At 32.2% G+C, this 14,377-nt stretch overlaps 1 protein-coding gene across 1 annotated transcript in view; it reads left to right on the top strand.

The window, feature by feature from the left end:
- The window catches only part of LOC129801794 (14-3-3 protein epsilon), a 38,607-nt gene that overhangs the window by 11,520 nt on the left and 12,710 nt on the right, over nt 1-14,377 (top strand). Inside the window, exons 2-4 of the mRNA XM_055847135.1 lie at nt 9,330-9,484; nt 9,601-9,915; nt 10,102-10,282. Coding sequence (XP_055703110.1) covers nt 9,330-9,484; nt 9,601-9,915; nt 10,102-10,282 — 651 coding nt within the window. The remainder of the gene's footprint in view (nt 1-9,329; nt 9,485-9,600; nt 9,916-10,101; nt 10,283-14,377) is intronic.

Raw genomic sequence — 14,377 nt, 5'->3', positions numbered from 1 at the left:
TCTTTCCTATTCAAAATTCTCCAAAGTTTTGTGCTTAGATTATCTCTGATAGTAGTTACATATACTACAATTTTCTCAAGATTGCATAGTATTTATGGAGAGAAAGATAAGAAAACATTTTCTTCCATTGACAAGAGTGTTTATTGTTTCAATTCACACATTTGAATTAAATTTAATATAAATGCTGGCACTGTTTTATCCTTCATGTTAAATTAGTGGAGCAAAAATCTTTTGTGGTTGATGGAAAATTTTCTATATCGCGTATATAATATATTATCATCTGTGTCAGTCTTTTGTATGCGATATAGGCGGAAAATTATCATAAACTTGTCAATATTATTTGTTTTAACTTAGGAAGCACATGTACAATTCGTCCATTTAGATGTCAATTCACATCTTTTATATGAAGATAAGTGCAAAATTCATTTATTCTCTTCATTTCCCATATATACCAAGAAAGGGGATATTTTGACAAATTGTGTTATTTCCAGAGAAGTGAACAAATTTAGATAAATGGACGTATGAGGGTGAAATCAAATTCCATGTTAAGAAGAAAAATAAGAAGAAAAATCTCCAGGGAAATTTGAGGTTTTCATATTCTTAGGATCCTTACTATGTTAACCACCAATTTGTGTTGAAATTCCCTCTTCGTCTCACATTTGTGAAGATGAAAAGTTACTAACTAAAAACACGGAATGTGCATTGGATAGTCCATCGTTCTCACTTTATTGGGTAACTGGTGTAGATGTGATTTTATTGGAAAACTATTTTCTGAAACTTGTATAAAACTTGTGAACTCTATATTTAAAAAATTCACAATAAATTTATTTCTTTTCGTAATTTTCTCTTATAGAATATCATACATTTAAAACTAAACACACTACCTTAACTTATAATTGTTTTTTTTAATACTAATATCATATACGGGTTGATCTGGTAGATGGTCTCTGATACTCTATAGAACTATTAAACTCCTATATATAAAAGTTTTCTGGACCATTGGAGAATTTGATTCATACATATATACAGAAAGGAAATTGACCAAATGAGATGAAAATCTCTGTTCAAAGTTAAGGCAAAAAGTCACGGTGACTTCCGGATTGAATTTCAAAAGGTGAAAATTGATGTGAGAATCCCACGCAAAACTAGGAAATTGTGTTGAAAAATTTTCCATCAATTTTTTTGAGATGACGAGAAAAATGTTCATCCAAAATTGACTCTCTTGAAGATGTGTGAGGGTGAAAATGTGAGATGAATACTTTTTAGAGAGCTAGAGAGAGATTGTGTGTAGGAGAGACAGAGAAATAAAGTTGGGGGTGGTTTGGAGCTTCAAAAGGCAAAAGAGTCGAGTCTCATGGATCGATATTTGACTGTCCTAGCTCTTAAAATGTATGAGAGAGAAAATTTTCTATTGTAGCACGGTGGAGAATTCAGTTTGTAATTTTTGTCTGGGATTTGTTGGTTTTTGTAGAGTTGAAAGGGATTCTTCAAGATGATTTCTTCCATGCAAGTCTTGTTCCGTTAGAGAAGACTTTGCAAGGGTTCTTGATGGTGCAAAAGGAAGATGGATGTGTACTTCTCGAGAGGGATGGAATGATTACTCGACGGAGCATTTGCTAATATTACTTAGAAATTTTGCTTTCTTGCGTTTTCTCAACAATCTCGCACTACCATTCTCCTTTCCACACAGTAAAATGTTCTGTCGTATGGCAATTTCAATATTGTTGCCGGGAGTGCGTGGATGTTCTCTGGAGAAATTGAATATGGAGCGAAAATCAGAAAATATTGGATCTCTGAGATGTTGTGAGTGAGAGGAGGATGAAAGTGTGGGAGCATCTGTGATGAAGGAAAGTTCGAATAAACAGTGTATACAACCCAACAATAAGAAATTGTGACTTGCATGAAATGGATGATGTAGGCTGGAATGATTTTTAGGGTGTTATCTTGCTTTTTGATAAAGAGACAGGTGAGAGAGCAAGTTGAAGTAGGTCCTTGAAGGGGAGATGTTTGTGACTGAGCGAAGGATGAACGAGAAAAAATTTGGACAGAGAATAGGAGGATTTTCTAATGAATATTTAATGTTATGGGAAGTCTCACTTTCATCCTTGTTGTTGACTTTCTATGTCACTCTATATTTGATATTTCTCGCAAATGAGAGTTTGTACAGGAAAAAAAAAATACAAAGCGAAACTCACGGTGAATGGGTTTAGTTATCAATTTCACCTAGTCCCGGGCTCTCATCGTATCATCATTAAAGCCACTTTTCCCCATATTACTCATATGGTGAATTTCCTATCTGCAAATTGCTTCATGTCTAATGTGTTTTTGCCGTTGTCGTCAGTGTAATGTAATGTAGATAATTTTTATATGTTGTGTACATTTTTCTCTCTCTATTACCCCATGTATATGACGCTCTGAGCTAAAAGCACCAATACTGGTTTATTTTTAAGTATTCATGGTACAAGAGATGCGACAAATTAGTTCAATTGAATTATTTATGGGTAGATGAAAGAGATAAAAAATTAAAAATTAGAAATTTTCTAAAGGGGTAAATTGATTAGGGTATAAAGAAGACAATGAGGGAAACCAAAATTTATGTTTTAGTCCAATTTAATTTATCATCTTTCACGCTTGGTTGAAATTTTCCATCCCTCTGTTTTGACATATTCTAAAAGAAAACAATTGACAGTTGGCCATGACATTGAAATTATGCCAAAATTTATCAGTGCAAATATATTTAAATTTACCAACTGAAATTAACCAAGTAGGGGAGAATGGGGCAAAACTTATCAAAACGCCTATTTAATTCCTTCATGAGCTCTGAGAAAACTTAAACGTTTTGTAATGAGCATATTTTTATAGAAAATTTACTGCTCTACAACACTGCAGAAGACTATTTTCCTCTATCTCGAAATAAATGTGATTTTCGAATCATTTTCTAAAAGTCGATTTTGTGGAGATTCTCAAAATTGCTGGGGCAAATTTTGTCAGTCTTCGGATAATTTGTGACGTTTTACTCTCGCAAACGTTATAAATATCAAATAGACACATTTTTATAGGAAATTTATTCCTCTACAACTTTGTCGAAAATAATTTTTCTCTATCTTAACGAGAAATGTGCTTAAATTGAGCTAATCAGTATTGAAATTTTCTGTAAGCCAAATATTCCAAAAATAGAGGTCAAAATTTCATTATTTTTTATTTTACATAATCCTTCCTCGAATCCCTTGAAACTTTGTAAGTTTAAGAAAGTTCATGAAAGCTATCTATAATAAAAATTTCAAGCCTCAGTCTCTTTTATTTTGGAAAATAGTGAATATTGTAATTTTCATTTTGACAAATTTGCCCCAGTTTCCCCTATATATTCTAATTTTAATGTCGTTTTATATGCGTTAACCCTTACTTAAAAACTTTTGGGTGTCATGGTACTGAATTGATGGTACTGATGGCGAGACCAGAAAGTTATAACATTGACACTAGGAAGGGGGGGGCTACTTTGAGCTGTGATATACTTTTTTCGTTTATTTATAAAGGAAATTATTGATTGAAATAAATAATAATAATATAAAATTGATTTTTATATTACGAAAAACTAGTGCAATAGTAAACACGGGGTAGTTGTAATTGTAAACACTGTGATCTTTTTAATTAGACATTGAATTTCAATGGACGAGACCTACTTGAATTTATAGACAGCAGGGTAAGATGGGCTAATTTGGCATCATATTTTGGAATTTTGAGATTTTCTCACTGTTCCAGATGATAAAAGAGAAATGAAAACCACGAAGAAGTACAAGACTTTACATTCGAGAGCACTTCTTCATTGTTTTTAGTTTTTGCCATCTAAAACTGTTAAAAATTAGACATAATTTCTGAATGTATTATCGACTAAGTCAAAGTAGTGTAGACATAAAAATCAGTATTTGCAACTATTCCGTGTTTACTACTGACCCAGTTTTCTCTAATCATACTTTAATAAAAAAAAAACCTGGTGATCATTTAACATTCAACCATTACTGCTTTTACTTTTCGTTTTGAAGTATATTAGGGCATCTACACATTGTGAGATATATTCGTCAAAATGAAGCATTTTTACGGAGTTATCACACACATTAAAATTTTAATGTGATTCACATTAATTGTCGCTTGTGGGCGTCCAAATATGTTATTTGTGTCTTTGAGTCGCTTAATATTTGGGGTTTTTTTTATTTATTGATAAAGAAGTGGACTTAGCCTGCAAAAATAAGTTTAAATTTACCTAAAGCATAAATATTTTTCACATTAAAAAATTAAAGAGAAAATCGCATTAATTTTTCGCATTAATGCTATAAATCAATTTATATCAAATTTTGCGGGTCAAGTCTACCTTTTTATCAACAAATAGATCAAATTTTGAATATAAAATAATTCAAACACACAAATTACACATTTGGACTCTCACCAGCAACAATTAATGTGAATCATATTAAAATTTTAATGTGCAAGTGTGATAACACAGTTACACGATTTACGTGTAAGGGAATGCTTTCAGGCTTCGCACACAATCTGGCTTCTAACACTTCATATTTTTCCCATTCCATTAATGAACTTAACCAGTGGATTTTATAAACCAGTATTAAGAAACACATCTTCTGAAAAAATGAAGTCAGATTTATTAAAAGAATATGTGAAAAATATCAAGCATGTGAAGTCTGAGTATGTGCAAAGCCTGAAAACCAACCTCCCTTCATATGCAAGAGATTTACAGCAAAATGCTCAATTTTGCTGTAAATCTCTAATGAAGAAAATGATTGAAGAATGATGAAGAAAATCGTTGAACCTACAAAGACCTTCTTTAAACAAAGATTGTGTTTTATTTTAATTCTAAACAGTACAAGAAAGTTTACCAATTGGTTTACCAGACTCTGTATGGACATTAAAGGGTTAATAAATAACTTGATTTGCGAAGCATGCTATATGCGAATTGAATTGATGGTTCGTTTTTGAACTTCAGCTACAGCATCATAAATCTCAACTGTTACATACTTTCGCTGAGAAGATGTGTGTAGGGTTTGAGTAATTTTCGCTTTGACTCACTCGAAATGTCTCATATAGAATAAAGAAGAAAAAACGAGGTACTAAACTCAATTATGAGGAAATGATGAGTCACCCGAAATTTCTGCTTCAATAGTTGAGTGACAAAAGTAATATTTATTTTAAGCGTCAATTCAGTTGTAATTTTATATCGGATTTTTTTTTTTGTAAAAATTCCAAAAGATATACCGAAACAGTAAATTTTAAAAATAATAAAAAAAGATAATGAAATGAAATGAATAAAAATTCCTCTACGTGACAATGTTTCTGGGCACGCGTATGTTCAGTTTTACCATAACGATTTGTACGGTGAATTGGAAGTAATGTTTCTTAACATTGTTATCTAGCTACCCAAGCTACAATAAAACATTATGTTTCTTTCTCGTAGGACTTTTTGGTCTTTTGCATATTGTTGGGAATTTTTCTTGATATATCTCATTGCTGCATTTGAGGAGAAAAAAAAATGTGTGCGCAGGTTTTACTTTATATGAATTTAACTACAAACTTGTGGTATTTTCTCCTGTTTACTCCTTTCTTCTTTCACATTAAACTCTTTTACATAAACTTACCACGCATATGCCTCTTGTTTTATTTGTTCTGGTATATGTGTCGCTGTTTTACACTTTCCAGTGAGTGAAAATAGATTTTCCATGGTAATTGGTCTCTGTTTGAAATCTCACTCAACGATGAAAACTCTATCATTGGACGTTTCTACCACTTCAATTTTTTTTTTTCTCTCCACCAACAAATTAGCGTGTTAAGAACGGTAGACACTTGTCGTCACAAGAGGAAGAATAAAACGGAAATAGATTTCGGAGATTGATAAACGTTATACTACTTACAAGCAACTATGATTTAATTTTCTTTCAATCTATTTCTATTTTTCCCTCTCGTTGACGCATTTTTCTTCAATTTTATGTTTCTCCTTGATAGATTGATTTTTGCTGAAGGAAATTCAATTTGAATGAAATATGTTTCTGGATAGTTTTATGAATCAAAATAAAATTATTTCGACAAGTTAATAATTCTGAGTCATTTTCGGGAAATGTGCCAAATAAAGTTAGACAAAAACGTGGAGAGAGAAAGTTTGGGAAATAATGTGATGAAAAAAGTGCAATGAAATATAAAAGCTGAGATAAGACTTTGTGACACTTATGAGAGAACATTTTGTCACTCTTAATTAATTTAAAAATTAATTTATTATCTCTGTCGTCTAAGGAACTTTCTCAACCCTTCCAGAAAGATGAGATAATACGGAGTATATGATGAGATAACGAGGGAGGTGTAATGTTCAAATTTTCTTTCTTCGTCATCGCCTTTTTCTTTCAATGAATAGCCTGATATTTTTTTAGTGAACAAAAGGAAATGCTCGCCAAGATAATGAATAAATAAAACTTGGACGTTGACTTTTCCTAATTGAATAAAGATATCTTTAATGCCAAAAGTTTTTTCTGCCAAGAGGACTCTTCGTGATAAACTTTGAGAAGATGTCCGTGTGAAACTTTTTACTTATTTAGATTTTTATATCCCGTTACACTAATAAAGAATCATTAAGTTATCTCTTAAAATGAATATTATGTAATGATATATGCTTGCTATATCTGGTGTTAGTAACATTTTTCTAACGTTTATTTTATTATTATTATTTTTTGCTAACTCATCATTGACGTTTTTGCAATTCCATCAATATCATTTAATTTCCCTGCTAAAGGAAACGCAAATCTAAAAAACAATATTGTAAGTTATGAGAAAATAAACGTTTTTTATAGGGTCATCTGGCCCAGTTCCAGTGTGACAAATTTAATTTAGGTTGCCTTGGCTTTATAACAGTTGGAACAATATTCTGGAACAAAGTAAAGGACATTAAGGCAGAGCTGGTTTTTTTCGCGAATTTATTTTAATCTAAACTACTTACTTTATACAAAGGAAAGCTATTGCGCAAATGAGAGGTACAGGGTTTCCCGGTATTATGCATATTTTCGGGACCGAAATATGCATAATAACGGGTTATGAATATCACGCATGCAATACATTGATTGTTAGCATTTTTAACTTCTCAAATAATCATAAAATTAGGTTTAATAATCTTTCTATCGAAAATTGAAATATTTAATTGATTAATTATCAAGTTTTTAAGGAGGTGTCTCACATTCCACACTGCTTTGTCCAACTTTCCAAACTGTCTCTCGCTTTAGGCAAATCATCCTAAAGCAAATAGTTAAAGACTTGAAAAGATATGCTAGATTCCTACAAAATTCTACTTTAATATTACGTACAAACATTACAAAGAATTATGTTTGGGTAGTCAGGAAAAATTATTTTCACTATGGGTTACGGGTGACCCAATCGTCCTGAAAGGGTTAAGCACAGGACGTACTGGATAGTTATGTGGTAAAATAGTTGATATTCTCAAAACTGTTACTGCAAGCAATTTATATTTTGTATTATATTTTTTATATTTTTATTGTATTATTTTATATTTTTTTATTTTATATTTTATATGTATTATATATTTTGTAATATATTACATATATTATAATCAATTTATCTGCATTTTTTTCATATTTTTTATCCTTAACAAGATCTTGGATGTTAAACTTTCAACAGATCTTGTTAATTCAAATTAAATACAAAACGCCGATTTGCGATTTAACCCTTTAAGGACAAGAAGGTCAAAAATTGGGGGTCGGAAAAAAATTATTTTTGTTGACTTCTTAGAGCAAAACACAACTTTAGAAGGCCGAAGGAAAAATTTAATTTTTGGGTCACCGGTGACCCAATCGTCCTTAAAGGGTTAATATCAATCGTTCGGGTTGACTTTTCTTTTACATAGGGTAAAGGCTTATAATTTTGTACAGTCTGCTTATAAGCAATTTCAACTCAAAATTTAACGTATTTAGTGTTAAAATCTTCCAAAAAGAACAAATATTTAGATAGAATTCATTATTCTTCAAATATTGAAATTTAAATCCATAATTTTAATCAATTTATTTTTAGTGTCCAATTTTATCCTCAAAGTGTCCAAAATAAGAAACTGGACAAAATTATGAGCCTCTACCCTAAATACAATTGAATTCAATTCGTAAAAAACCACTTATTTAAGCATCATCCTTAAATGTTACTTTTTAAAGCTGAAGTATTAAAAGGAGTTTTTTGATAACACCATATGCAAATCATATTAGAAACATACTTGATGTTTATGTTTTATAAGATTGTGTTGCATTAGAAAGAGAATTTGAAAACACTTAAAAAATATAATGTTTGTCCTTTTTTTATGATTAGTTGGAAAACTTAGTAAAAGATCCTGATAGAAACCAGAAATAGTTGTGTATAAATATTGATCTTCGAGATTTTAAAGTATTTTTATTTAGAATTTACGAACTTTAATACGTTGGTTGGTCTGAGACAATAATGGAGTAAAAGGGATGGAAATCCAACATTCTGATTTACACAAATTTCTTTACTACTAGAAACATCCTGTTCAGAAGACTGTTTTCTGAACTTCTTATAGAGATGAAGGAAGCCAATGTTGGAAAAGTTTATTTCCTCTTATTAGCCTTTCAAATCTCACTCAGTCTGTTTATTTACAACTTCGTGGAATTTGAAGTTGTAGATTAATTTGTGTGAGAAATTTTGCTGCAGATATTGTTAGTAGTGTGCTGCTGCTTAGAGCAAAAGATAAAGTTTCTGTCAATGGGAATCATTTCAGATAAGTCAGATAATGTATATTATGTATATACAGCATTTATATAAATTGTTTTTAGAGATTTACAATATAATAATAAAAGACTTGGTGGTGTAATACAGTTCAAATCATAGTATCTAAATTCTTCTGATTTTTTCACGTATATGAAACATTTGCGGTTCTTGCAGTTTTTTTTTTTTGTGTTTCTTACTGTTCCCCAAAATATGGTAGTATTATATAGCAGGTTTTCTCCATTTAATTGGACTCTTTCTCTCTTGTGTCTCATGGTATTACTTAATGCTGAAATTCTGTTCTTATGTATATTTAATGCGGGTGGTGTGAGTATGTATGTTTTGTATGTGAATGGAATTTTAATTAATCTAATGTGTGTGTACACATTTAGTTTTTTTTTTTGTGCCTTCGTCTCTCCTAATATGATATTTTTTCTGCAATATATTGTATTTATTGCTGAAAAAGAGATCCCGTGGAAAATATTTATTTTACAGTGGGATAATGAAGTGGCAAAAATAAATATGTAATGTGGCAATTTTTTTTTTCATGTACCTTGCAGAAATGGTTGATGCCATGAAGAAGGTCGCTTCCATGGATTTGGAACTGACGGTGGAGGAGAGAAATTTACTGTCGGTCGCCTATAAGAATGTGATTGGTGCACGACGAGCATCTTGGCGCATAATCACCTCTATTGAACAGAAGGAGGAGAATAAGGTAAAGGGATTTGAGAGATTTGTGAGATGTCTACAATTGTTTGAGAGTTGATTGATTTAATGTTGATTTATGACTGTAATTTTTTTCTATAAATATTTTTTGAAAAAAAAATATAGGGCGCCGAGGAAAAGCTGGAGATGATTAAGAATTACCGTGGACAGGTGGAGAAAGAACTCCGTGACATCTGTTCGGATATTCTCAATGTTTTGGAGAAGCATCTCATTCCCTGTGCTACAACTGGTGAGGGTAAAGTATTTTACTATAAAATGAAGGGTGATTACCATCGCTACTTGGCGGAATTTGCCACGGGAAGTGATCGCAAGGAGGCTGCTGAGAATTCTCTTGTGGCTTATAAGGCGGCCAGTGACATAGCAATGACAGATCTTCCACCAACACATCCTATTCGATTGGGTCTGGCGCTGAATTTCTCAGTAAGTCTTATTGCCAATCATTTAATCTCATTCTCTTATTTCCTTCTTTATTTATATTGAACATCAATTGCCACCGAAATGACTGTTGAGTGATTGGACAATAATGTGTCAATGAACTCTTTCTCTACTTTCACGTGTCTCTCTCTCTCACTCTTTCTCTCATTACCTACTCTACAATCCGCTTAGGTATTCTACTATGAAATTCTCAACTCGCCCGACCGTGCCTGCCGCCTAGCAAAAGCTGCATTTGATGATGCCATTGCGGAACTTGATACCCTCAGCGAAGAGAGCTACAAAGATTCAACGCTAATAATGCAATTATTAAGAGACAACCTCACACTTTGGACATCCGATATGCAAGGAGACGGTAAGACAATTGAATATTAATATACAGATCAGTTCAAGACGTACACGTAACATCAAATATATTTCCAAGAATTATTTGTATTTCAATTTTAACATTCTAATTAGGAGTTTTGTATTAAGGCGGCGTCTGAATTACAAGGTCAAAAATTTAATTTCTTATTGACTAAGCCGATAGATAAATTATCTTATCTAGTGTTCTTGTCGGCCGAAATGGATAAAATTGTTTCGACGCAATTCTTTACCTCCTAAATTCCACTCACAATTGAATTTCCGAGCATTTCGTCGAGTTGCAAGCACCCAGTGCACGCATTTCGAGGTCGTCTGTAAAGAATCTCAGCTACCATAAGCTTATCTGGGCTTATCACTGGTAATTTTCTATTTTAAATAGTCTGAGTGCGGAAAGCCAACCAAAAAAAAACAAAGTTCATTGAAATCGAATAATGAACATTAGAGATAGAGCCCAGTCCATTTGGATATAGTAAGGCTCGGGGTACAGTCGGGGAGGTGGAGTAGGGACGGATGGGGCCCATCATTAATAAGGTCTCGATCTCAGATGAAAAATATACTAAAATTTCATTGAAATCGCTTCATAAACACTGAAAATATGGTCCGGTCAAGACATTTTCGATTATAACTCAGGTCAGGGAACATCGAGGAATTAGTGCGACCCACCGTTGGAAAGGCCTAGACCTCAGTTACAACATACTAAAATGTAAAGAAAAAACATCGTCTAGTTTTCGAATTACAGTCAAATGTGCTAATCCGGGCGCTTCTCTATCTGGATCGTTTATGACTAGGGTAAATTTCCTAATTCAAAACCATTTCCAGACGCTTTAACTTTGACAGAAGGTGCAACACATTAAGTTGAATATTTTTCTGAAGAGAATTACATAAATTTTCTCTTTGACCTTCTAGAATATTACTGTTTAGTGAAAAATTCTTTAGATATAATTTGAAAACTTCTTAAATACAAGAAAAATACGCGAGTGTAAAATACTTCTATTGGAAACATATTAATCCAAATGGAGACAAGGGAAATTTTCTAATTGGAGACAAACAGTGTAAGTGAAACCACGACGAAAGGCTTCCAAAACTTTGTTGAGTTGCTCTTAAGTGCAGGATTTGTTCTTATTCCTGATCTTTTCTCATTTCCCATATAAAACAATAAGAAAACCTCTCCAAAAAATCATATTTCCGGGGTTTCCTATTGAAGAATTTGCAGACACTTCAGAAAACCTCTTTTTGTTCACGAAATAGGTAATTATTTCATTTGAAAACTTCACGTACCGTTAGCAATAAAGATTAGCACCTAATTAAACTAAAATTAGCCAGAAATGTGACATAAATGTTAAACAAAACGAATAAACAACAGTCATTTTATTGTGTTTTTCATTGGAAAACATGGCCGATCGATGAAAAATTCGATGGTGAGAAGGCAAACTGTTAATTTTTCTGAGAAATTAACAAATTAAAATTTTGTGAATATGAATGGATTTTCGTTTATTTGGAGCAAAATTAACTAAATAATGAAACTGTTGTATAAAAATATATAAATATAATAATTTAGTACTGTATTTATCGTGAAAACAGTAACGTTTCCGTTTGGAGTAGCGAAAAATTTCCATTTGGAGCAGGTTTTGAATTAGCTTAATTTACCCTAATCCACTTAAAATAATATTTTTTTTTTATTTCCGTAATATAGTCACTACAGTAACTTAATATAACTATTCAAGTTTGAGAAAAACCAAAATATAATATTTTTATCCATTAAATAAGTGTGCCCGGATTAGCACACTTGACTGTAATCGACTCATTTCAATCTTGTACCAGCTGGGTTCTTCATTAAAAATTTTCTAGCAGTGATATTTTCGCTAATGACAGCTGGTTGATTGAAAACATTTATTGTTTTTTTTTTTTTCCTTGTGAAAAAAGTATTTTAAATCCAAAGGTTTAATTAAAAGTGTATTAGCGAAAATAATACTTATTTCAGTATTATCATTATTTTATAAATTTTTTTTTAATATTTTTGATATCTTTTTTATATTATGTTTCTGAATGAAACAATGAATAATTCTATGAATTTAGAAAAAGTAAAAAAGAATTTCATCAGTCCAAAAACAAGCGTTTAAGTAGCACTCTTCGGAAAACGATCCAGTTACCTCACTTTACTATGTTCAAAATCGAAATTTCGAAAATCGGTTTTTCAATTATTCAGACCTCTGATTAAATCGGATGAAGTTTTGCTGTCATAAGGGTTATAGTACTCCACAAGAGCTTTGCAAAACATCAAAAAATTTTTAAATTCTGACAATTAGAACCGGAGATAAGACCATTGGGAAATTAAATTTTTGACCACTTATAGCTCGGGGCAGGGGGGCTTAATTTTTTTCTAATCGAAAGCTCTTAGGTCCAGCTATAACATATTAAAATTTGAGATCGATTGATGCCATAGGGGCTGAGTTATTGAGAAAACAAAATTTGGGGGTCTTCCAAAATGACGTAAAGGGAGGTGGGGGATTGATCTCATATCATTAACTTCTAGTCTCCGTTCTCTCTCCACAACCGGTTGTACTCCGGACGGGACGGGATGGGACGGTACGGAACGTCCACGAACATCAATTTTTAGCATACTTGATATTCGTGATTTATGAGTGTCAAAAGGTGTAAATCCAAAATTTGGGCCCGATCTGACGAGGTTGAATTTCAGTTAGGACCACAAAAGCTGAGATTGTAAAGAATTTCAGTTAATTGTCCTCGATATACGTGCATAAGATATAATTTTATGCATAACTTCGGACCTGCAGAAATATTAAGACTTAAATAAAAAGATCATTCATTTGGATTTTCTTTTTTCAAACTTTTATACAGGCTTCAGAACTAAGGTTCGTCCGCGTTTGTTCATTTGGTTTAACTATTCAACTTTGATATCAAGCGAAGTTAGTATTGTATCTAAAGCCCCAAAGAGACTCAGTCTGATCCCTGAAAAAAACTTAGTCCGTCAAATTTGATAGTAAAGGATCAGGTAAACGGAATATTTGTGCAAGGAACCTCAAATCCTTGGTTGAAATTTCTCAGTGTATGTTAGAGTTAATGGAACATCTATTGGCACTTTAAGAACGCGTATCATGGCCTATAGTCATACTTTATTGTGTCATTTGGGACAGGAAGTTTGAAGACTTATCCTTATAGGAAACTGCAGATTAATAAAAAAAAGTATCTTTAGAGAAAAGTATAATAATAATAATAATTCTGGCACAACATTGCATGAAGGAACAAGGCCTTCCCGCAAGGGGATTTCTAGACATAAGAGGGAAGTATGGCACCTTTCAATTGAAGTATTTTTAAAATTGAACTTCTCTGCTATTTTTAAATGAATTAGGACATATTAAAATGTAATTTAGCTTCACAATTAGTTTGTGGAGCTAAATTATATCACATTGTGGTTCAGTACCGTTTAAAAATATAAGAACAATGCCCAATTTTAAAACTACTTCAATTCAGAGATGCCCCACTTCCCCCTATTTGCATTTTATTAAATTACATTAAATAAATTTTAATATTTTGGTGGAACTACCAATAAATGTTTTCTGTGGAACAGGTGTTCCTTCGGGCCTTGACAGACTTGAGGATTAGCCGAGAGACGGCTTAACGTAATAATTTTCGAAATAATGGTTAAAACACATTTCTATCATTTTCCACTAAGCCGTCTCTCGGCTTAAGTCCTAAGTGTGTCAAGGACCTTCGCCTCTAAGTTGGGGCTGATCCTTTATCGCCAATTTTACGAACGAAATATTAGTTTTAGCTTGAGTCTTAAGTCTCTAAATTGTAAAGTCCAAGGTTCAAGAATTGTCAGCTGCGCAGATTTTTATTACACTATCAAAAAAGGACTAATTCAAACAACTTAGGATGCATAGAAAATATATTTCTGGGGATTTAGGAAAGATTTGTAAATCGTATTATCCTCTATAGGGGGTCACGGCCTTATGCACTAGATACACTTATGTCGGCTTCAGACTGGAGGCTTATCCCAGTTCCCGAAGGTCTCAAAAATCTAAATTACAAGCAATTTTGTTGATTTTTCAAAATCTAATGTATC

Source organism: Phlebotomus papatasi, chromosome 1, assembly GCF_024763615.1.
Source record: "Phlebotomus papatasi isolate M1 chromosome 1, Ppap_2.1, whole genome shotgun sequence".
Classification (NCBI taxonomy): domain Eukaryota; kingdom Metazoa; phylum Arthropoda; class Insecta; order Diptera; family Psychodidae; genus Phlebotomus; species Phlebotomus papatasi.
The sequence above is the reverse complement of the archived record's forward strand: the minus strand, read 5'-3'. Positions and strand labels throughout refer to the sequence as shown.